The following is a 25509-nucleotide window of genomic DNA, read 5'->3' as shown; positions in this document are numbered from 1 at the left end:
ACACAAGACCCTATAGATAAATGAGCAAAGGACATGTCCAGACATTTAAAAAGAGGAAACAGAACAGACTAAAAGTTGGACTTCAGTGAACTAACATTGAGTGCATCGTATGTGTGTGAGGTGCTGGCATACATGACAAGTACAGGGCTGCCATTCAGACACAGGAAGTTATGTCTGTGGCCAGAATTCATTCTTGTTTGGTGCTTCTGTTCTGATTCGTTGGTGCCTGTATTGCAGTGGTTGCATGTCGCAACTAAAGATCCCACATGCTGCAGCGAAGATCCCAAGTTCCACAACTAAGACCTGGTGCAGCCAAATAAATAAATAAATAAATAAAATTGAAAAAAAAAAGAAACGAGGTGTTGAGAGGCTAGTAATTTACCCAATCCAGGGCTAAAATTCAAATTCAGGTCTTTTAATCTAGAGCAGAGCTTTTAATCACCATGTTACATTAGGAATGAAAAATGAGATACTACAATTTCTGTTCCTGGAGGAACTGGGACTGGACTAACCATTCTACTGTAAACAGTAAGAAAACTGGACAAAGTATATGAAATAGCAGTTTTCAGGTTCTGGACAACAGGCAGTGCAGGAATGTGATCCCTGAGAGAAGGGAAACAGATGAGGTGAGCGCTGTAATTGCCTGCATTTCTGCCTGGAGACATTTTCCAGCCTGAGGTGCAGGGAGGGAGAATCCCAAGCGGACCATGGTAGTCTCACTGAGTTGAGGAGATGGAGATAAGTTTGGGGAGGCACAATTGGCTTTTTGTAGGACAGAGTACCAGAGAGGACAGAGCTAAATGGAGAAAGAGTTTCAGAAATCTGTAAGAGGGGTTGTCCCCATGAGTCTATGGTTGGATACTAAGACACACATGCATAGGGTGAAACACTATAAGTCTGGGCAAAGAATGATCCCAAGAACTATAAATCAAATAATTCCCAGAGTTCACATAGAGCTTGAGGATAACTGAGTTCCAATCAGAGCCAGAGAAGCACATGGTTTTATACATTGGGGAACAAAGAAGGAAAGGGGACAAACAATGCTTATGTTAAAAAGGCAAAAGAAAAAAAAAAAGACGGATAGATAGAGGAATGGACAGGTATGTGATAAAACAAGCAGAGTAAAATGTTCTTTGGGTTTTTAAAAAATATTTATTTATTTATCTATTTGGCTGCGTTGGGTCTTAGTTGCGGCATGCGGGCTCCAGAGTGCTCGGGCTCGGTAGTTGCAGAGCATCGGCTGTAGAGCATGCAGGCTTAGTTGCGCCGCAGCATGTGGGATCTTAGTTGCCTGACCAGGGATCAAACCCGCGTCCCCTGCATTGGAAGGCAGATTCTTAACCACTGGACCACCAGGGAAGTCCCCAGAGTAAAATGCTAATGGTAAACTCTAGACAGTAGATATCCATGTGTTGACTGCAAATTAAAGGATTAATACGGGAGTATTATGAAAAACTTTATGCCCATAAATTTCACAACTTACATGAAATGGACAAAGTCCTTGAGAGACACCATGGTGGTTTAAAAGTATGTCCAACACCATGGTGGTTTAAAAGTACCTCCACTGAAAGGTAGAGCCTAATTCCCCTCCCTTTGAGTGTGGGCCTTTGTACTGTTGTGGGTTTTTTTTAAGATTTTTTTTTTTTTTTTGATGGGGACTATTTTTAAAGTCTTTATTGAATTTGTTATAATATTGCTTCTGTTTTATGTTTTGGTTTTTTGGCTGCGAGCCATGTGGGATCTTAGCTCCCCAACCGGGGATCGAACCCACACCCCCTGCATTGGAAGGCGAAGTCTTAACCACTGGACCACCAGGGAAGTCCCTGTATTCTGTTTTAGAATACAAATAGAATATAGTGGAATGGATGGTGTTTGTTTGATTTCTGAGACTAGGTCACTAAGGCATCGTGGTTTCCTCTTTGCCTTCTCTCTTGGATTGGTCACTTGCCAGGAAACCATGTCTTTAGGACATTCAAGCAACTCTCTAGGGATGCCCATGTGGTTGGAAATTGAGGTCTCCTGCCAGCAATCAGCAGTAAATTGAGATTCCTGATAACAATCAGTGAGGAACTGAGGTCTCCTGCCAAAAGCCATGTGAGCCAGCCACCTTGCAAGCAGAGCTTTCAGCTCTAGTCAAGCTTTCCTATGACTAGAGCCCTAGCTGACATCTTGCCCTATTAGAGATCCTGAGCCAGAACAATCCAGTTAAGGGCTCCTGAATTCCTGAGTCACAGAAACTGTGAGATAATGAATGCTTAGTTTTAAGCTGTTAAATTCTCAGGTAACTTACTATGCAGCAAGAGATAACAAATACAGTCACAAACTACCAAAGCTTACTCAAGAAAACTATACAACCTTTACCTATAATCTACAAAAGAAATCAAACTAGTAGTTAAAACCTTCCAACAAAGAAAACTCCAGGCTTAGATGGCCTCCTTGAATTCCATCAAACATTTAAGAAAAAAATAATATCAGCTGTTAGTTTAATTGTTGCTCCTTTCAATGTCATCTTTTTTTTTCCCCCCTCTAGCTATCTGATGCTTTTTCCATCATTGGTTATTGGCAGTTTTACAAGAATGTGATTTCATGTGGTTTTCATTTTATTTTCCTGTTTGGGGTTCATGAGGGCTCTTGAATCTGTGGTTTGATGTATTTCGGCAACTTTGTAACATTCTCATTATCTCTTAAAATATTGCTTGTTTCATTTTCTTTCTCCTCTCTTTCTGGGATACCAATTTCCTATGTTAGATCTTGCTATATCTTCTATGTATTAATTTCTCTTCTGTATTTTCATTGTTTTGTCTCTCTCTGCATTATTCTGGATATTTTCTTCTAACTTGTGTTTATTCACTAACTCTCTCTTCAGCTATGCCTGTTTTATTGTCAAATCCATCCACTAAGATTCTAATTTCAGTCACGTTATTTTTCAGTTCTAGTATTTCCATATTGTTTACGTAATTTTCAGTTCTTTGCCAAAATTCTCATAAGTTTAGTTTGTGTCTGTAAACTCCAATACTTGGAGGTCATGCAGATCTATTTAAATAAAAACTTCTGCTGGTGTTCATTTATATCTCTTGGTGTAGCTACTTTTTACTATGTGCTTTACAATGTACTTACAAAACTGTTTAGATTTTGAGGCCTATTGCATTAATTTTCTATTGCTGCTAACAGTTTTACCACAAACTTAGCATCTTCAGACAACACACATTTATTATCTCATAGGTTCTATGGGTTAAGAGTCCAAGCACAGCACAAAGGGCTTCTGTTTCAGGGTCTTACAAGGCTAAATCAAGGTGTCAGCCTGAGCTGTGATCTCAGCTGAGGTTCCACTATGAAAGGATCCACTTCCAAACTCACATGGTTGCAGTATTCAGTTCCCTGCAGACTGTTGGACCAAGGACCTACTTCTTGCTTTTGGCTAGAGACCACCCTCAGTTGCTTGCCATGTGGCCCTCTCTGAAGGCCAGTTCACAACATGGCAGCTTGCTTCTTTAAAATTAGCAAGGGAGAGAGTTCCCTAACAAGATGGGCATAAGGATCTGAGGTAATATAATCATATACACATAAATAATACATCCCATCATCTTTGTGGTATTGCATTAATTAGAAGCAAGTCCTAGATCACCTTCTCCACACATACACCCCCCCCCCACACACACACAGAATACGAGCTTATAGGGATCATGGGGGGGTTACCTTAGAGTCTGCCCACCATACTAAGGATATTAACTTCCTCTAAGAGAGTTCAGATTTGCTTTAGTCAAGCACCTGGGAGTTCTAAAAATCTTAGATAACTTCAGTCCAATTTCAGGGATTGAGAGTATTCAAAGGTGAGCTACCAGCCCTTTGAAGGCCTGTTTACTTCTGAATCACTCTTACTCATGATGGGCAGCCTTTTGGGATCCTTATTCAAAGTAAGGGGAAGGGTTTATCACTGCAGGCCTCATACTCCAATACCTCTTCCCCTGGGTCCCATTAAGACTGTCAAGATAGCCACTCAGTATGTCAGACACCACTTACAGAATTGGCCAACCCTTTCAGGGAAAAGCAGCTCACCTACCTAAGTTTCTGTGCTTCCTTAGCTGACAGTTATTGTCAGCTCTCTCATGTTTTTAAGCAGATATTTTAAAAATTTTGTTCAGCTATCAGCTTTTCAAGATTTACTCTGTAGAAGATCTGGTCCAAATTACTTGATCTACAACTACTAAAAATGAAAGTCTTATTTTTTTTTACTTGCATAATTTATAATTTGTTACTGGCCTCAACTTGTAGAGAAATCACAATCTATGAGTGTTTCATAAATAAAATAAAATTCAAAAATTAAAAAAAAAATAGTAAGTGTTTCAACATAATCTAACCTATTAATTTAAAGCAAAACAAAGTTTACTTTTTCAACCTGGAAAAAAATGGAGTACCAATTTTTTTCCCATAAAATTACATTGAACATTTTTATTTCTGGAGCTTTCTATATGGAAAAGAAAATCCTAACATTATTACATAAGGGATATTTATGCCTAAAACATGTGAGCCTAGAAATTAACACAGTACTGTAAAACTTTCTAGGTCAGTTGATATTTTGCTAACATCCCTATACGGAACAGTTTCTTAAATGTTGAGTATTCCTACAAACTATATATTGTATCACTCAATATTTCATTGCCAAACAGAAATAACATACTGATTAAATCAGCATTCTGGAGTTACAGTCTGTAATAATGATATAAATTAAAAATACTTGAAGAACATTAATTTGTATTTCATTTCAAAAGGAAAGTGTGAAATTAATGAACACTTGGGCAATAGATACTGCATCCCTATCTCTAAAATTAACTGATTTGGAAGTATTCTTTTTTTTTTTTTTTTTTAATTTTGGAATTGACAGCGACTCTTTTTTCTTTTTTTTTTTTATTATTTATTTTTGGCTGTGTTGGGTCTTCGTTGCTTCACACGGGCTTTCTCTAGTTGCGGCGAGTGGGGGCTACTCTTCGTTGCGGTGCGCGGGCTTCTCATTGCAGTGGCTTCTCTTGTTGCAGAGCACAAGCTCTAGGCGCGCGGGCTTCAGTAGTTGCGGCCCGTGGGCTCAGTAGTTGTGGCTTGTGGGCTCTAGAGTGCAGGCTCAGTAGTTGTGGCACACGGGCTTAGTTGCTCCGTGGCATGTGCGATCTTCCCGGACCAGGGCTTGAACCCGTGTCCCCTGCGTTAGCAGGGGGATTTTTAACCACTGCGCCACCAGGGAAGTCCCAGGTAGTGTATTCTTATGTGAACTAAGCATTAGGCTTATTTTGAAGATCTGTAACTGCTAGACATACTTTGGAAATAAATACCAAAGAAAGTAACATATAAGACTATTCTCTCTGGGAATAAATTTAAAAATATAATCTACCTATTAACCATCTTTGGTAGAGACCACTAGTTGCATTTACCTCCGTTTTGTACTCTACTTTTTTCCCAGGCATATGACCATCTGAAATAAAAGCTATATTTTTCATCCTTCCTTGTAGTTAGGAAGGAGCATTGTGACTAAGTATTGGCCAGTGAAATTTAAATGAGGGTGCAACCTTCTCTCTCACTGTCCTCCTTGCTGGCCAGAAAGTTGATGTGAGGGAAGGAGCTTGAACAGCAATCTTGGATCATAAGTTGGAAGTCAAGTGCTGAGGTTGGTAGATCAACACAGAAACTTTGAGATACTTAACTCTGAAATTCTTTTAAGTGAGAGGGAAAACTTTTTTTCTTTTTTTAAAGCCACTGTTATTTGGGGTTTTAGTTTTATGCTGCTGTATTTAATCTTAACTGATACACATTGCAATTATTGGCATATTACTCCTTTATTAGAAATTGTAAATGAGAAATTATTTCAACACCTGAAGACCAAGAGACAACAGAAGACTCCATAGGCTCAAGATTTTGAGACATCCTAGAAAGAGTTTTCTGTAAAGTATATCCTTTCCGTGGCATTGCAACATCATTCTTCTTTAAAAAGGTTACTGGACAGACATCGTTTCCGCCATCACCTATATAAACAATTCGTGTATAATTCACTCCTCGTTGTAACTGTTTACCTACAAATTCTACCAAAACTACATTTTTGCAAAGATTAGGGGGGCACCTAGTGCAAGAATGAGCATGATAATTTTCCACAGTGAGATGACCATCGCTATCAAAAGCTGCTGGATTTGTAAAGACTTTATCAAACACGTCATGAAAATTGGTAGCTTCTAAAACCCAATCTATGAAGACTGAATTTGAATCTGAAATAATGATGCAGTCAAATTTATCCTTGTTCTTTCTTATAAAGTTTAAAAGTTCCACCATCCCTGGAGTGAAAGGTATTGATATCATTGCTCTTTTCATTTCATCTTCTCTTACACCTTTATCTCCCAAATACTTAAAGACTCTGCCCATAAATTCTGTCCAAAATCCTTTTTCATAAGAATCTTGTAGTTCAATAGGAAGCTTTTTCTCTGGAGCACATTGTACAATCCAGGTATCGCTATTATCATCTATGATTGTATTGTCAAAGTCAAAAACCAACAAAATTTTCATGGTTCCAGAAACAGATTTGGGTTACCCTGGAAAAGAAGAAATATTATTCCCTAAACATACTCGGTTTTACATATCTAGCTATAGTATCTATTTAACAAAATTACTCTTAATCTGCTGAAACAAAGGGTGAATATAAACAAGTTAAAATGACTAAGCATTCTAAGACTACCATTTAAGCACTTTTTCCTAAGAAGCAAAGTTCATATTTGAGTATGTTAAATGAATGGAAAACAGAATATATAAAAAGGATACTCATGGTATTATTGTGTTCCTGAGGGGGTGATTCTTTGAGCACTCAGAATTAAACTAGAGAGCAATCCAATGAGAGAAGTAATGAAACAATTATTCCCTTACACTTTAATTTACAAAAGTTATAAAATAAGACAGAAAAAAATGTAGGCTAGTCATTCTTATTGTCTTTAAATTATCAATCACAAACTTATTAGTTTAAAATGTTTACAACGATCCTCATTTTAAATAATAGGTCACGTACAATACATATTCTCTGTGAACTTACCAAAACTCTGACCAAGTTTAACATAATGTGAAATCTTGCAAAATTTAAATAATTATTTTAAAAAGGTTTTTAGCTTGACATCATCATTGTCAATGTTATAACCAAATGGTTGCTTGATGTTGTACTTGAAAGTCTAAACAAATTACTTGAACTGGAGGTCAGTTAAATTCTTCCACACTAGAAGTAACTTCTGTTAACAATTTTCACATTTATTTATATTTTCTCTAGATAGTTTAGCTCTGGAGTGCCAAATAATCTGGATATATGTGAATAATCACACTGCTTTTGATATGACAATTACTCAAGTCTCTGTTTTCATTAATAGATAATGAAGATCATTAATTTAAATCTCAAGAGAAAAGGAATGAATCAACAGATGGTATAAATGAAAATTGTCATGTAAAAAAGATAATTATACAGAATTCCCAGGAAAAGCTACAATTAGTGTCTGTAAACAAAAAAAAAATTTTTTTTTTAAAGAGTAACTGATATTTTTATAGATATCACTATATACCAGATACTGGACTAAGAACCTTACAATCGCATCATCTGTCATAAACCCACTTAGTAGGAATTATTATTAACCTCATCTTAAAGATATATAATTGGAGCTTAAGTATTAATTAAGTTGGTTAAGTATTAGTTAAATGGCAGAGCTAGAATTTGGGCTCAGGTCTGCCTGACTCCAAAGTTCATGCTTTAGTAATACACTCTAGTGCCTAAGAAATAGAATAACGACTATTAATCAGTTTAAAAATAAAATATTAAGTAGGTCATTTTGACGAAAAGATGTTTAATAACATGAAAACATTCATTAATCTCAAAGTGCACACTAACAATCTGTGATCTACTTTACAACCATTCTGAGGTTTTAGCAAGAAATCCTAAAATGAAAAGTGAAGCACCCCACCAATAAGAAAAAGAAGAGATCAATTAAAATTAGAAAATATGGGGGACTTCCCTGGTGGTCCAGTGGTTAAGAATCCACCTTCCAATGCAGGGGATGCAGGTTCGATCCCTGGTCGGGGAACTAAGATCACACATGCTGCGGGGCAACTAAGCCCACGCACTGCAACTGCTGAGCACGGGGGCCACAACTAGAGAGCGCATGTGTCACAAACTATAGAGCCCAAGCGCTCTGGAGCCTGTGCACCACAACTAGAGAGCCTGTGCGCCACAACGAGGAGCTCACGTGACGCAATGAAGATCCCGAGTTTGCACCCAAGACCCGATTGATGCAGCCAAAAAAAAAAAATAGAAATCATGGCATTTATCTACACATATTCTCTGGTTTATAATGATAGATATCCAGTAGGTGAAACTGAGGATGAGCTCACGACTCATATAAGAGTAAATATTTTTTGCCTCTCAATTTAGAATATCTGGAGAACAACTAACCTAGAGGACGTATCTCCTGTTGTATGAATTTAGATGGTATAGAGTATTCTGATACTCTGGATCCATGAATCTCTAAATGTCTAATCCAGGTGTCCCTGATTGGCTTCCAGAGATTTAAGTGCAGAAATCACTTTCCCATAGAAACAATGTAATAAATAGCAATAAAGCGCAGTTGACAATCACATTGGTAATGCACCTAAGCACATTTTAAATTAAAATGCTTTTTAGGCATTCTGAATTTATACATAATTAAAAACATTTTTTTCAAATGTAACTCACTGTTGGTTGAAAAGTGTTTCAAGCCTAGACTTAATCAGCCACAAGTTACTAAAATTCCTGCACTATTAACCTCCAAATAAGATGTATCATAAGCCTGAAGTTAACAAAGTTCCAACTGTTAACATAGTTCCACTGTTGACTATTAATTTCTATCTACAAGTGTACTTTTCTTAATTTCAGATCTTTTTCCATTAGTTTTTTCCCACCACTCAACATAAACCTTTATTTAAAATACTTACCCAATTTAGTATTTCCAAGACAATTAATCTTACTTCAGCATGGAGCTTAGGTTAAACAGTCATGACAATCTTCAGTTTTAAACACCAGCCAGTTTCTAACCAACATTACTCCTACTCTATATGCAGGGGAAAAAGTCTTCTGGTTCCAAGCAAAGGAATGGAGACTTCTTAACTCCTAAAATTAATAAAAGTATTTAAGATATTTAAAAATTTACATTTTCTAATATGTTTTCTCTTACATCAGAAAAGCACCTATGGCAATGGGAGGAATAAAACTTTGTTTAAACAAAACCCTAAATACAAAACAGGGAATGTTATGTGAATATAAGCTCTTACCAGTGAATAAAATCACAGGTGTTAGGCTGATTATGTTAAGATTTCCAGATTCCAGTTTTTCTTTTTACTTATTAAATAATAGACAAATACCACATTCTGTTGTCAATAAACTTTCAAAGATTTAGTGCTGTACTTGAAATAAAAATGTCTCCAAAAATTAAGGATATGTAGAAAGATTTAGTGAACATGAATCTACTTTGAAATCAGTTTGTTAAAATACCAGAAGCAGTTATAAACTGTTCTCTCCAGAAGCATGAAAAGTATATATTTTGTATGTCTGCAATGTTTCCAGGGTCTAACAATAGCCTATGTGCTTTTTTACAATAATGAAAACTAGAAACTACATAGACATCCAAGAATAGGGGATTGCTTAAATAAGATACGTACATGATAGCCATATAACAGACCATTTATTTAATGAGTAAAAGGTTAAGATGTTCAAATTAAACAAACAAGTCACAAAACAATGTTTACAGTATAATCTCACTTTTGTTTTTAAAAAAGAAATGTCTGTATACAGTGGTAGCATCAATTGCAGTGCATTCTTTTTCTACACTGATTTTGTAATAAAATATTTTCCCCGGAATAATTTAAGCTCTGTTTCAGTTCAAAGTGCATATGCTACCTTCTTAATTTCACAACAAAGAAAACAAAATAAGGAGTGGTGGCCATAGAGGGTAAATAACTAATTCTAGATACACTTGGCTGTAAAGATCCACGGATTAGAGTTAGAACCAAGTGTTGTTAAGTCAAATGATACCTGAACACTATGCCAAATTGGCAAATTACTGACACCAAATATTATAAGATTCAATAATTTTTGTAACCAATTTAGTTAAAACTCCACAGAATTTTTGTTAGGAGGTAATCTCCATGGGTCTCTAGTAGCTCTTCATATCTTACAAACAAGGTACTCACTGGCCTTTGCTCTGGACTATTGTCTCTAAAATGTATGTAATGGCTTCCCTGGTGGCGCAGTGGTTAAGAATCCGCCTGCCAATGCAGGGCACACGGGTTCGAGCCCTGGTCCTAAGAAGACCCCACATGCTGCGGAGCAGCTAAGCCCATGCGCCACAGCTACTGAGCCTGCACTCTAGAGCCCGTGAGCCACAACTACTGAGCCCACGTGCCACAACTACTGAAGCCCGCACACCTAGAGCCCGTGCTCCATAACAAGAGAAGCCACCACAATGAGAAGCCCACGCACCACAAAGAAGAGTAGCCCGGCTCACTGCAACTAGAGAAAGCCTGCGCGCAGCAACGAAGACCCAATGCAGCCAAAAATAAATAAGTAAAAAAATAAATTTATTTTTTAAAATGTATGTATAGTGAACAGTCTTGAAAGGCATGCTTATAATAAAGATCCGGATGCCCTAAGCTCAGGGTTCCTGTCCTGTAATGCAACACACTCCATGTGCAGGTGACTTCTGGCGCTCTTTGCATCATCCTGTGGCAACTGGGGCAAAATTACTGATATTCTGGCTACTGCTACTGCTGTAATTCATCACTGTTCTAGGGGTCTGCATCTTCTACAAAACGGCGGCAGCCTAAGTTGTTAGCATGCAAGTAGGGTAAAATCTCTGACTCTTCCCGGTTCTTGACATTTTTAAAACTATGATTCCAAAAAACCACCAATGTTGTATGTGCAAAAACTATATTTCTGCCAACAAACATTTTATTAACCCATTCATACTTACCAGCATTATTACGATGGATCATTTGATAGAAAACCTGAAGAAAAACAGTGCAACTATGTGTTAGAACTTCAGTGATTAAAAATCTTACCGCCTTTCATATTGAGCAACTCCAGTGTGATGCCTAATGTGTATGTGTCATAGCCAACTACCTTGTAATGTAATCATTTGTACCTCGACGTGTTAGAAAAGGATCTTTTGAAACGTAGCCCGTATTCACTCTTAACAGGTTTTTGTGTCCTTAGAGGTCTGACTGGTCCTCCAAATACATTCAATTTACTATACTGTATTTACCAAGCAATTAAAGATATCTTAAAGGTCCTAACATGAACGTTATAATCCAAGTTTTAACACTGCGATTTAAAAAAAAAACAACTAAGCCCCATCTAGCCCAGATCATGCGTTAGAAACCAAAGTATTTAAAAACAGATTTTCTGTCAATTAATCCTCGAGTTTCTATAGTTGAGGGAGGAGGGCTTTGCCGTTCACCTTCCCCCGCGAGGTCTGTGGGTCACACACGCCAAGCCCAGGCCTCGCTCTCCCGAACACCTGCCGGCTACATCCCGAAACCAGGGGCAGGGACCTAGTCGGGTGGCGTTCCCCGGGAGGCGCACGTTGGATGCCGATGGGAACACCAGGCCGGGCCCAGCCGGATCCCAGGGCTCGTCACTGACCCAGGCCAGAGACCCGCAGCCGTTCTGGCCTCGGCGCCGCTTCCGCGGGCTCTGTCCTCCGGCCCACTCCGGACGCCTGCGGGCGAGGGCCGCCCCTCTCGCACGCCTGGCCTTGACTTCCCGCGCAGGCGCAGCCTCCCTTCTCCAGCACCACAGCCCACAGCTGCGCGTTCTTCGTTCCTCGGCGACGACTGTTGTCACTTCCGGCGGCGTTGCTAAGCATCTGCGCGGTTTGGCTAAAACTTGCCTGGAGTCCGCGGAAACTTCCGCGTCGGAATCGCCTTTCCAAGTCTGAGAGCGCCTTGGGTACCTCAGAGATGCAGGTGCGGCTCGGAAGGCGCTGTGGACGGGCAAAGGAAAGCACGGGTGAGCTAAACTGGTCCATCCCAGCACAGGGATTGTTTCTGGTCTCCAGGCATGGAGTGAGAGGCGAGCGTGCCTTTCCTTCTGAAACGGGCTCCGCCAAGTCAAAAACAGCACCGTGGGCATCGTCGGGCTCTGTGTAAATTAGACAGTTTTGCCCTTGGATGAATGGGTAGGTGGGGAAAGTATACAGAAATAAGGGTAGAGAAAAAGAAGTCAGAGACTCCCAGTTGACCAGCTGGCCCGATACTCAAGCTGCGCCGTTGCAGCTCCAAGAGTCTGGTGTTTGCTGAATTTTCTCGCACTTAAGCTTTGTTATTCACTGAGTGAATCGGAATGTATTTTGGAAATATCAGTGACCTCATTAGAGTCTTGGCTCTGCTGTGAACCTACTGAGTACTCTTAGGAAAGTGTCTGAAGGAAAGTCTCAATTTCTTCAACTGTAAAATGAAGGTAAGGTCTCATCCTAAGGCGTATACTTTGATAGAGTGTGAAAATAATGCTACTTAAGGTATTGTAATTCACATGACCTTTTATAAAAATTTGATTTTGTAATAGAAGTAGCCTAGTGGGACATTTAAAGATCTCTTTATTAATTCCAGTGATTTTAGTTTCTTAAGACTGTAAATTCCCAATTAATGTTCTCATGGTGACAGAACATTGGGAACTTGGACTATCTTCATGTCATCGCCTGAGCTTCTGTAGCAATAGAGTCCCTTGTGCCAAATGCTGAGTGAGAGCCAGCCAGTCTCCCACCAGTGGACACTAGTGGGTATTTATGCTGTGGAGGGCTTAAGAAGTAGCAGCAGAGGGTCATGACGTGTAGGAGAGAGACAGTACCCATGTGGCATGTATTGAAAAAACAAAATTACGCTCACATATTCACTTTCCTATATATAAAGTGCTGCATTAAATCAAAAAGAACAACGGCAAAAATTGTCAAAATCAATTTTTGAGAACTCAGGAAACCAAAAACTTGCAACAATTGGGGAGTGTTTATCAAGAAAAATAACTGAATCTTGGTAAGAACAGTGAGTTTTTTTTGCATTTTAACTTGTTCTAGTCCCCTTCTTTCTCCCTGCCCTATGGTAGTCTAGAAAACCACTGCAATCACAGTGAAATCCAGTGGCTTAGCAGCCTGTGGAGGGAGCAAAATAGTGTTGAACCCCTTCCAAAGCCCATTTCCCAGATAACTTACTATTTGAGCTGTCTGGCAGTTCCTTGGAAACTTATTATTTGACCTGTCTGGCAGTTCCTTGGAAAATCCCACTCACAAGGCTTATCTTTATTTGACCTGATTCAGAGCTCACCAGTTATGTTTGTTAAAACAGTCAGTGGCAATTTTTTAAAGTTTTAATTGCTTCACTTCTCCAACAGCCATTACTAGCATTGTGTGAAAGCCACTGTGAGGTAGGAATCTTGGAAATAAGACTGCCCTCTGAGAACTGAACTCTGCATCAACCCAGTGGATTAAAGCATGGATATGTGAAATCATTCATAGCTCGGAGGTCAATCAGGGCTCTCCTGATCCTCAAAGATATGAGGGAACTGGGACTTCCCTGGTGGCGCAATGGTTAAGAATCCGCCTACCAATGCAGGGGACATGGGTTTGAGCCCTGGTCCGGGAAGACCCCACATGCCGCGGAGCAACTAAGCCCGTGTGCCACAACTACTGAGCCCGCTGGCCACAACTACTGAAGCCCACGTGCCTAGAGCCCGTGCTCCGCAACAAGAGAAGCCACCACAATGAGAAGCCTGCGCACCGCAACAAAGAGTAGCCCCCGCTCGCCATAACTAGAGAAAGCCCATGTGCAGCAACGAAGACCCAACGCAGCCAAAAATAAAAATAAAAAATAAACACATTTATGAAAAAAAAAAAAGATATGAGGGAACTTGGCCCAACTTTTGTGACCTGAGATAGTAAAAAGCCTTTCCCAAACTTTCCATGGATTGTCCTATTTTTTCTGCTGCTTTTGTGGTTGTTCTCTTGGTTCTCCTCCTGTATCAGAGTTCACGAAAAGTTCTTGAATAAAATATCTCATGAATGTAGTTACTCTACAGAAGACTGAGGTGTCATGAGGGATCACATTGTTCACTACACAGCTTTTTTGACATCTTGTTTTCCTGCCACTGCTGCCAAAGCTTGCTCACTACTGTATACTTTGTAAGGAGCAGCTCCTGCCAGTATGGGCTATTTGGTCTACCCAGCCCCTTTAGTATTTTGGAAAATTAAATTGTCTCCATTTTATTTCACATCTTAAAGAATTAGAATGACTCTCGGGTCAGAGAAAGAAAAACATTTTTTTTTTCATAAATTTATTTATTTATTTTTGGCTGTGTTGGGTCTTTGTTGCTGCACGTGGGCTTTGTCTAGTTGTGGTGAGCTGGGGCCACTCTTCGTTGTGGTGCGTGGGCTTCTCGTTGCGGTGGCTTTTCTTGTGGTGGAGCACAGGCTCTAGGCGCAGGGGCTTCAGTAGTTGTGGCTCATGGGCTCTAGAGCGCAGGCTCAGTAGTTGTGGCGCACAGGCTCAGCTGCTCTGTGGCATGTGGGATCTTCCCAGACCAGGGCTCGAACCCGTGTCCCCTGCATCGGCAGGCAGGTTCTTAACCACTGCGCCACCAGGGAGGTCCAAGAAAAGCATATTAACATGCCTAACAATATGCTAATCAAAAGGCAGGTGGCTTAATTTAATCGCCTTTGTTTATGTAGCTTCTAATTGTAAGTAACACAAACCAAGTTGAGCCAGTTTAGGTGAAGCAAAGGAAATTTATTACAAGGCTATAAGGATGTATTGGTCAGGACTCTTTGGTTACAAGTGACTGATCTGATTCAGTGTAGTTAAAAGGGGAATATTTTGGCTCACATACCTGTGAATTTAGGTATAACTCGATCCAGGACACTATTCTACTTCTCAGCTTTGCTTGTCTTTATTCTGCATGTGGAGACTTGGTATATGGTAGGCAAGTTGGTACCTGTGGTTCTAAACTCACATTTTAGGTTAACAACCAAATTCTCACTCCTATCAACTTTAATTCAAACCCCAAGAAGACTCTAATTGTCCTAGCAGCTTTTCTCTCAGTATCTTTCTGGAGCCACATGATTTCTTGCCTCTGCTTTTCTACTTCTGTTTCATTCTTCTAATAAAAGCAGTAAAAATAATAATAATATTTATTGAGAACATATTGTGTGCCAGGCACTCTTCTAAATTCTTTACATGTATTACTTCATCTAATTCTTACACCAGCTATGTAAAATGAAGTAGGTACTATTAGTATTTCCATTTTGCAATTAAGGAGTTAGAGGGTTAAATAATTTTGTCTAGATTCACATAGTTCATATGTGGTGTGTTCAGTAAAGGTCCAGGTTGTCTGTCTCCAGAGTCCACACTCTTACCCACTGTGCTTTATTGCCTTTGTTAGGCCTGCGACCACCCACCATTGTTCAAATGTATTTCCTATTTTGGTAAATTCTTCTCCTTACAAGTCCTATCTCCTTAAAGCAGAAGGCATTTTTTTCTGCCTCCCTTGCAGCTAGGGTGCAGGCATAAGACCAAGACTCAGCTGGTCAATTGTATGTGTGCTAGATTTACATTCTGAAGAGAGTGTATGAGGAAAGAAACAGCATGTTGAATGCATTTTCTGTGGAGAGTGGCAGCAAAAGTGTACCAATTCCAGAGTACTCGTGAAGGTTCACATATATAGTGTCCAGTGGAGCAAGTTATAAGTGGGGCAAGTTGAGGTGCCTACCCAATGCCAGTTGCTGTGAATCTTCACTGGAACCTCACAATGTGGTCTGTGTGATATCTGTATGTATATCTTCTAAGGGTAACTCTCTGGCTCTCTGAGAGATTCAGTAGGCTATCTAATATCCCTTAATGAATTCCTTTTCTGCTTAAACTAGCTAGAGTGAGTTTTGTTGTTTATAAGTAAGAACTTCAGTTGATTAAAAGGGTAGGAACATTTTTTAGAGAAGAGCTGTTATGAGCTCCATTGTGTCATTTAGGATGCTTGTGAATTCATTTCACAGAATACCCAGCTCAATCATGTTTAAAAATAAGGAAATTTATTTGCTCATATAACAGAAACTCCAGCCTTCGGGTCTGATCAATCTAGCAGCATAATGAAATCCTCATTGCCCCAGGGTCTTCCTTTGTTTCTTCTTTGTGGTTCACAGTTAACAGCTTCATCCTAAGGCTGCTTCCTCTTGTGGTCATAGGATGGTTGCTTGTCTGGCCTTCACGCTTCCTCGTTCGTATCTAGCCTGACAGTCACTCTCAGATGTCTCTCCCAGAAGTACAAGCAAGAACTTTTCTAAAAGTCTCAGAACTCTTCTCCTGTTTATTTTCTTATTACAGGAATAATTATTGTCAAGGGAGATGCAAGTATTCTTAAATTAATGAGGCCCACCCCGGGACTGAGACTGTAGTCAGTTCTCCAAATTACATTGCTGCTACTCAGTTAGGAAGGGGTTGAATAGAGTAGACAAGCACAATGTCTACAGCCCCAAAAGATGAACATTCCCCAAAGTTATCCACTTATAAACTGCTGCTTGATTAACTTTGAAAATGCTTTTATAACAACCTGTTGGGGTAGGTATTATTGATCTCAACTTTAAAGATGTTGATACTGAGACTCCAAGAAGTTAAATGACTTGCCCAAGTTTACACAGTAAGGAATTGACTAAGCAAGGACTCAAATCTATGTCTTCTGATTTCAAGGTCTTGTATACTTTCCACTTATTCCCAGCTGTTCTTAAGATAACAAGAATAAAATTATTCTTTGAAACGACTTCCAGATATCATGCCAATATAGAAATGTGTGAGAAAAAATACCAGTTAAACTCTTCTTGAAAGTTTTTAATACTCATTTTAAAAATTTTATTAGAAGTAAAGAACTGTGAAGAAGATCAAGTCCTCTATCCACCTCTTCTGCCTAGCAAAGTAGATCTCCGGCAGGTCACCATAATTCCACACAATGAGTGGGAAAGGATTCGAGATAGCCTTGACAGTTTGACAAGAGAAGCAGCACACCTTCGTGCAGAAAGAAAGGCAAAGAAAGAAATGCATTTCCGATCCCAAGAAGTGGTAAAACATTGGACTAATACATATGCAGTAAGTATTAACCACCCAGGAGTACATGTGCACTGAAGACTTACTCTTGTTTCTTAGTACTCTTTTATAAACATTTTTAACATGTAAAATATCATTAAAATGCATTGAAACACATTTTCAACAGCTTATTTAGGTATAAGTCACATACAATAAACTGGACATATTTAAAGTGTACCATTTAAGATTTGACATATTTATATAGCCCTGAAACCATTATTATAATTAAGACAATGAATATATTCATCACCACAAAAAAGTTTCCTCATACCCCATTTTACTCCCTCTCACTCCTCCCCACGCCCCCTCCGGTGTCTCCAGGCAACCACTGATCTGCTGTCTATTATAAATTTCACTCAGCACAATTATTTTGAAATTCTTTCATGTTTTTGTATCAATTATTCATTCATTTTTATTGCTGAGTGGTATTCCATTGTATGGATATATCACAATTTGTTTTTCTGCTCAGTTGTTGATAGTTTGACTTCAAGCAAATGTTGACATTTGAGCTGTTTCCAATCTTTGGCTATTATAAATAAAGCTGCTTATGAACATTTGTGTATAAGTCTATGTATGGACATATGCTTTCATTTCTTTTGGGTAAATATCTTGGTGTAGAATCGTATGATAGCTGTACATTTAATTTTGTAACATTTAACTTCCAAGCTGTTTCCCAAAGTAGTCGTAATTTTACATTCCCTCCAGCAGTGTATGATAGTTCTAATTCATATTAGAACACATAGTTCTAATATGTGTTTCCTCCACATATTTGCCAAGTTGCTATGTTCAGTCTTTTTAACTATAGACTTTCTAATAGGTGTGAAGTAGTATCTCATTATAATTTTAATTTGTCTAATTACAATGATGTTGAACATCTTTTATGAACTCATTTTCTATCTGTGTATCTTCTTTGGTGAAATGTCTGTTCAAATCTTTTGCTGGGTTTGTCTTCTTATTGAGTTTCGAGAACTTTTAAAATATATTCTGAATACAAGTCCTTTACTAGATATTTGATTTGAAAATATTTTCTCCCAGTTCATGGCTTTGCTTTATTTTATTTATTTATTTATTTTTAAAGAAACACAGTACGTATGGGGAAGGTGGATTTTTTTTTTTTTTAATAAATTTATTTATTTATTTATTTATGTATGGCTGCGTTGGGTCTTCGTTTCTGTGCGAGGGCTCTCTGTAGTTGTGGCAAGCGGGGCCACTCTTCATCACGGTGCGCGGGCCTCTCACCATCGCGGCCTCTCCCGTTGCGGAGCACAGGCTCCAGACGCGCAGGCTCAGTAGTTGTGGCTCACGGGCCTAGCCGCTCCGCGGCATGTGGGATCTTCCCAGACCGCGGCACGAACCCGTGTCCCCTGCATCAGCAGGCGGGCTCCCAACCACTGCGCCACCAGGGGAGCCACATGGTCTTGCTTTATATTCCATTACAGTGTCTTTCTAAGAGCAGAGTTTTTAATTTTAATGAAGTCCAGTTTATCAATTTTTCTTGTATGGATCATCCTTTTAGTGACTTACCTAAGAAATTTTTGCCTAACTCAAGATCACAAAGATTTTCTTCTGTGTTTAAGTTTAAAATTTTAGGTCTTTTATATATATATATATAGTCTATGTTTAGAAGTGAGGTATGGATTGATGTTTATTTTTTTGCATATGACTATCCAATTGTTTCAGCACAGTTTGTTGAAAAGACTGTTCTTTCCCCCACTGAATTGCCTTTACACATTTGGTGAAAATCTGGTTGTCCATATATGTGCAAGGGGAATTTCTGGACTCTGCTGTTCCATTGATCTATTCATCTATCTTTATTTCAATAACACACTGATCTGAGAATTGTAGCTTAAGTCTTGAAATCAGATAGCATTAGTCCTCCAAGTTTGTTCTTTTTCAAAGTTGTTCTGGTTATTCTAGGTCCTTTGCACTTCTACATGAATTTTAGAATCAGCTTGTCAATTTCTACGAAAAAGCCAGCTGGGATTTTGTTTGGGATTGTGTTGAATTTCTCGATCAGTTTGGAGAGAATTTACATTTTGACAGTATTGAGTCTTCTGACCCATGAACACAGTATTTTTCTTCCATTTGTATAGGTCTTATTTAATTTATGTCAGCAATATTTTATAGTTTTTAGGGTATAGGTCTTATTCATCTTTTTTTCATATTTATCCCTAAGTAATTACTATTTTTATGTATTATAAATGATTTTTTTAACATTTCAATTTGTTATTCATTGTTAGCTATAGAAATACAGTTAATTTTTTCTATGTTGGTCTTGTATCTTGCAACACTGCTAACCTCACTTATTAGTTCTAGTAGCTTTTTTATAGATTCCATCAGATTTTCTACATAGACAATCATGATGTCAGAAAGTAAAGACAGGGACTTCTCTGGCAGTTCAGTGGTTGAGACTCCGTGCTTCCACTGCAGGGTGCACAGGTTCCATCCCTGGTCAGGGAACTAAGATCTCTCATGCCGCAGAGCGCAGCCAAAAAAAAGGTAAAGACAGTTTTACAAATTTTACTTCCTTCTTTCCAATCTGGGTGCCTTTTAGTTCTTTCTTTTTCTTTTTGCCTTATTGTACAGGAATGGATGTTAGATTTTTAAAGTGCTTTTCTTTTGCTTATATCTATTGAGGTAATCATGAAGTTTTAATTTTTCATTTTGTTATATGGTGTATTTCATTCATTATTTTCAAATATTGAACCAAGCTTGCATTCCTGGGATAAACGTCTTCTGGTCATGACATATTATCTTTTTGATGGATTCAATTTGTTAAAATGTTAATTTTTGCATCTGTGTTCATGGGGGATATTGGTCTGTAGTTTTCTTGAAATGTCTTTGGTTTGGGTATCAGGGTAATGCTGGTTATTGTTATGATGGAGGATTGCACAAAAACACAGGATTTGAAACTTGAGGAACCAAGGAGCTTCTTGAGGAATCAAGGCAGCTTCTTTTCATCTGCCTTTGATTTGTCTCTCTTCCTATCTTTTTCTAGAACTACATATGTCTTTGCTGTGCCCTTCTTTGTGCTTCTGTAAGATTCTCTACCTAAGAGGTACAGTAACCTGCAGTTTAGTTCCATGTACATGAGTGGGAAACTACTTCAAAGTGGGGAGGTGTCCTCTAATTCCTTTTACTATCTCACCTGGGGGAAAATGCTGAGAAAAGGTGTTCTCATCCCCCACTACACTTTCCTATATCCTTTGAGGAACTATGAGGCAGGATTTTCTCCTATTTTCTAGTAGAATTTTTAAAACTATGTGGAAGCATAATATCTGTTCAGAGAGTTCTCACCTTTTATTTTTTTCAACATTGCATATTTCCTTACTTTGTTGCAATGTACATTATTTATCTTTGGGAGGGGACACAGAAAGCTTGTGTTACCTTGCTTTAGGAACAGTGTTCATAATTTATTAATTCTTTTTTTTCTAGAAGAGGGAAGAGTTATATCATGACTGATATCATATATGTAATATATACAATGTAGTATATGACATTCTGAAAAAGGCAAAACCTATAGGGAAAGAAAACAGATCAGTGGTTGCCAGGGGGTGCAGGTAGTTGATTCTAACAGGGCATGAGGGAGTTTTTTGGGAGGATGGAACTGTTCTATAAGTGACTTTATGCATCTGTAAAACTGTACACTAAAAGAGCATATGTAATTTATACTCTAAAAAACTTGATTTTAGAAAAGCCCGTGGTCTATAAATAGATGGGGAGTGGAATATACCCCGTTTTTTTTTCTTCCAGAAGTACCATAGTATACCTAATACTTTACACCTCCATGAGTGTTAAAGAAGAAAAAGAAATGTAGTAAATGTAGTGGAAATATAATAATAAAAACTGTACTATAGGCACAGAGATTGGCAAAATGATACATCATCAGAGAGAGCCTAGAAACAATCCTGTGTTATATATGGGAACTTGACATATGCTAGAAATGTCATTGCAAATCAGAAGGGAAAAGATGGGAATTCAATAACAGATGCTGAGATAATCGGCATATGGACAAGATGAAATGTTATCCCTATGGTACAGAATAAACAAAAATGAATTTCAGCTGGATTTAAGACCTAAATGTGAAAAGTGAAACAGTAAAACTTTAAAAATAAATCATAGGATATCTTCAAGAATTCAGGGTAAGTAAGATTTTCTTAAGACATAGGAAGTGTGACCCATAAAGGAGAAAAAGACTTCTTCTGACATGGGACATTGGCTACCTCCTCAGGGGTGTAGAAGAACATGTAAAATATGCCATTGTTGATTTTTTAAAGGAACACAAGTAGTAATATATATATATATTTGTTACTTAAATATAGAAAGGAACTATGGAAGTAAATGCAAGAAACTAATAGTGGTTATCTTAGAGACTACAGATGGAAGTTAGGATTGGAGGGAGAGTTCCACTACATACTTTTGTAATATATATATATTATATATATAATATAATATATAATATATATTATATATTATATAATATTTTGGTTTTTTTGGCTGCACCATGCGGTATGTGGGATCCTAGTTCCCTGACCAGGGATCGAACCCATGCCCCCTGCATTGGAAGCATGGAGTCTTAACCACTGGACCGCCAGGGAAGTCCCCATATACTTTTTTAATATTATGGATTTTGAACCATGTAAATGTGTTAACTACCTAAAAAATTCAATTAAAGATTAGCTCATAAGTGTAACCTCATATTTGTTAGTGATATATGCAAATACAATAAAGACTCATAAGGAAAGCTCAAATTATCATATTATATGTTTAATTTTGTAAAGTTAAGTTGAAAAATGAAAACAGACTACTGCTTTTGTCTTTTTGTAGGGGATGAAAGAACAGAAACTTGAAGCCAAAAAGAAACGTGATAAGGAAATAGAGGCAGAAAGACAAATTCTTGATGTGGAAGAAGCAATACACAAACAAGGAGAAAGGAAAAAGGCCATTGAATATGCAAAGCAATATCAATTTTACCAGACAGAAAGAGTGAAAAACTTTCATGTACTACTTGGGTTTTCTTGTAATTTTATATATATATATATTTAACATATCTATACATAATTAGACTTTATTTTCTTAAAATATTGCAATTTTTTTTGTAGTCAGGACTTCTTCTTAGTAGAGTTATGAAAGAACGTGATGCACAGATTGAATTCCAAAAGAGTAAAATAAAATCAGATAAAAAATGGGAGGAACAAGTGAAACTCAACGTTGAAAAAGCTTTTAAAGAAGAACAAGAAAAAGCAGAAAAACAACGCAGAGATAGAGTGGCTCTTGGCAAAGATCATTTAAAACAGTATGTATACATAAATTACCTTTTTTGTACTTTCCTCTTTTTCTCATAATGGATATAGCTTTTTTTTTCTGATTATAAAAGTAATATATGCTAATATACCTAGTAAGTGGAAAAAATAAAAAGAAAGAGGTTAAAATCACTATTACCACCTTACCCAGAGATAATATATTGCTTACCATTGTTATAATAATGTTGCGTGACAAACAACCACACAATCTAGTGGCATTCAGCAGTAAACATTTATTTCTCATGTATCTGTGGGTTGTTTGGGCTTGGCTGGGTAGCTTGTCTTCAAACTGTAGGACTGGCTGGGTTTGCTTGTTACTGTGAGAAAGGCTCTGATCCTGCTCCATGTGGGCCTCATTCTGAGGTCCAGGATGAAGGGACAGCAAGCACCTGGGGAAGACTTCTCTCATGATACTGACAGATGCAAGAGATTGAGCCCAAGCTTGCAAGCACATGGCTAAACCCAAAGTCAAAAGGCAAGGAAATACAGTTGGCCCACCGTGAGTCTAAAGCAAGTCACGTAACCATGCTGACATCAGTGGGACAGAGGAGTGGACTCCCATGGAAGTGGGAGTGAGAGAGTCATTTTGAACAATAACCTAATCCAACACAGTAATTTGTTACTGTTTTGGTATGTAGCCATACAGACTTCTTTTTGATGTTAGTGGTGGAGAGGGTCGCATTCGTTGAGGTATAATTTACATTTAATAAAATTCACCTTTTAGAAAGCATATTGCTATAGCTGATTCAATTTGTTGTACAACAGAAACTAACACAACATTGTAAAGCAATTATACTCCAATAAAGATATTAAAAAAAAAAATAAAAAGCATATTGCTATATAACCATCCCCAAATCAAGATAAAGAACACTTGATCGCCCCAGAAAGTTCTCTCGTGCCCCTTTGCATGAAACTCTATCCCCTGCCCTCAGCCCGTGGAGGTCATTGATCCACTGATACAGACTTTTTTTTCTGAGCATGTATACTCACATTTTATAAAATAAAATTGGATCAACAGTATTATTTTTTCAAATATTTTTCTCACTTACCAGTATGTAATGAATTCTTGCCATGTTGGTAAATAGAAATCAAACCTGATCTTTTTTTAAAAGTAGCTAGTAGTGTATATATGGGGGGGGGTGTATTTGTGTGTTATTTTACTTTTCTAAGTAACTGACACATGCAAATAGGAAAAGGCACAGAGGGGATTTAGTGAAAAGTCTCTTCCTTGTCCGTCAGCTACCATGTTTCTCCACTGTGAAACCAGTTTCTTCATACTGTAGTTTAAATGTATATACATTATATAAATGTATCCAAAAATTAAATTATACTCTGGTGGACAGTTTTACCATTTTTAAAGAAAAAAATATTTTTATAATTAAACATTACATCATCAATTCATGATCATTATAGAATTAAAAATATAATTAAACAAAATAAAATATAAATGAAAAATCACCAGAAATGCTGCGATCCAGATTAGGCACTGTTAACATTTGAGTGTACGTTCATCTCCTCTTCAAAATTTTTTTAAAATGTTACAAATAATAAATGAATATATGCTTATTGTTTAAAATTCAAGCAATACAGCAAAATTTGGAGTAAAATTTAGAAGCTCTTCATTATTTCCACTCTATTCAATGTTTGTCTCTTTAAGTCCCAGTTAACTCTTCAAAAATAGCTATTATTAAAAGTTTTTCTGTTTTATTGGCCGCGTTGGGTCTTTGTAGCTGCACACGGGCTTTGTCTAGTTGCGGCACGCGGGGGCTACTCTTCATTGCGGTGCACGGGCTTCTCATTGCAACGGCTTCTCTTGTTGCAGAGCACGGGCTCTAGGCGCGCGGACTTCAGTAGTTGTGGCTTGCGGGCTCTAGGGTGCAGGCTCAGTAGTTGTGGTGCACGGGCTTAGTTGGTCTGCGGCATGTGGTATCTTCCCGGACCAGGGCTCGAACCCGTGTCCCCTGCATTGGCAGGCGGATTCTTAACCACTGCACCACCAGGGAAGTCCCTAAAAGTTTTAGAGCTATCACTTCAGGATGTTTTATTGCAGTTACTGATACTTATAATCAGGACATATTTAAGTGTGTATATATTTTTTAACATGGATGTTATATAATATATTTTTCTGTGACTTTATTTTTTCATTCAACAGTATACCTTGAACATTTTTTATGCCAGAAAATATGGATCTGTCACATCTTTTAAAATAATCATATTGTATACTAAACATGTACCATGATTTATTTAACTACATTATTACTGAGGGAAATTTGGATTCCACTCCCCCGCCCCATTTCTAACAATGCTGCAGCGAACATCCTTGAGCATATGTGTTTTGTGCGAAGATGTATTTATGTAGGGTAGATTTCTTGAAATTGACTTGGATTTACATTTGGAGAGATACTGCCAAATTGCCCTTTGAGAAGGTTTTAAGTATGCATTCATTAATGATATCTGATACACTTTTCTTTATATTATAACCAATTCTGGATAGTATTTTTTTTGTGATTTAATGTACAAAAACTGGTATCTTTTAATTTACATTTCTCTTAGTTTCTAGTAAGGCAGTGCATTTTCTCATGTGTAAATGTTCATTTGTTTTGGGTTTTGTTATCATGAATTGGTTACTCCTTTGTTCTTCTGTGTAAGTTGTTTCATACTGAAATGTATGTTTATGATTGATTAATTAAAAAGTGATTAATAAGTCATTTTATATATGACATATCGCAGATTTGTGTCACCTTTTCTGAATGGTTTTCAGTATTTAGAAAATATTTATTTTTATATGCTCAAATCTGTCTTTTGTCATTACTATGAAAAAAAGGTTTTGGTTTTTGTATATATATGTTTATTTGTCAAAATCACAAATGTCTAAGTGACATAGACATCAATTCTCAGGATACATGTGTTGCCAAATTATGTATTCTTCATTTCTTTTAACCCTTAGTAAAAAGAGAAGGGAAATGCTGGATTTATTGTAAGTTTTTTCTTTGGTGGTGTAGAGACCCAAGGGTTTGTGCAAGTTAGGGACAGAGCTGTTGGCAGAGGGAGGCAA

At 37.8% G+C, this 25509-nt stretch overlaps 2 protein-coding genes across 4 annotated transcripts in view; one reads left to right on the top strand and one right to left on the bottom strand.

Annotated features, from left to right (window-relative positions):
- Positions 1-206: 206 nt before the first annotated feature.
- PHOSPHO2 (phosphatase, orphan 2) lies at positions 207-11823 on the bottom strand. Of its 3 annotated transcripts, none has more exons than XR_009702235.1 (4): positions 11496-11823; positions 11010-11043; positions 8977-9151; positions 207-303 (listed from the first exon to the last, which is right to left on the bottom strand). XR_009702235.1 is itself a non-coding variant. In XM_061201590.1 (4 exons), the coding sequence occupies exon 4, from the start codon at positions 6541-6543 to the stop codon at positions 5818-5820; it is 726 nt and encodes a 241-aa protein (XP_061057573.1). In that variant the 5' UTR covers positions 6544-6569; positions 8977-9151; positions 11010-11043; positions 11496-11823. The 3 variants fall into 3 exon arrangements, 2 of the variants coding, with proteins under 2 accessions (XP_061057573.1, XP_061057583.1); XM_061201590.1 differs by lacking the exon at positions 207-303 and adding an exon at positions 5818-6569; XM_061201600.1 differs by lacking the exon at positions 207-303 and adding an exon at positions 5818-6569 and having other exon boundaries at positions 11681-11823.
- An 81-nt stretch (positions 11824-11904) lies between these two features.
- The window catches only part of CFAP210 (cilia and flagella associated protein 210), a 35070-nt gene continuing 21465 nt past the window's right edge, over positions 11905-25509 (top strand). Inside the window, exons 1-4 of the mRNA XM_061201575.1 lie at positions 11905-12046; positions 16928-17154; positions 21979-22152; positions 22254-22447. Of these exons, the coding sequence (XP_061057558.1) occupies positions 11998-12046; positions 16928-17154; positions 21979-22152; positions 22254-22447 (644 nt within the window). The 5' untranslated portion in view covers positions 11905-11997. The remainder of the gene's footprint in view (positions 12047-16927; positions 17155-21978; positions 22153-22253; positions 22448-25509) is intronic.

The sequence above is a fragment of the Eubalaena glacialis genome, chromosome 1 (assembly GCF_028564815.1).
Source record: "Eubalaena glacialis isolate mEubGla1 chromosome 1, mEubGla1.1.hap2.+ XY, whole genome shotgun sequence".
NCBI classification, from domain to species: Eukaryota; Metazoa; Chordata; class Mammalia; order Artiodactyla; family Balaenidae; genus Eubalaena; species Eubalaena glacialis.
Note: the sequence above shows the minus strand (reverse complement) of the source record. Positions and strands in the feature narration are given on the sequence as shown.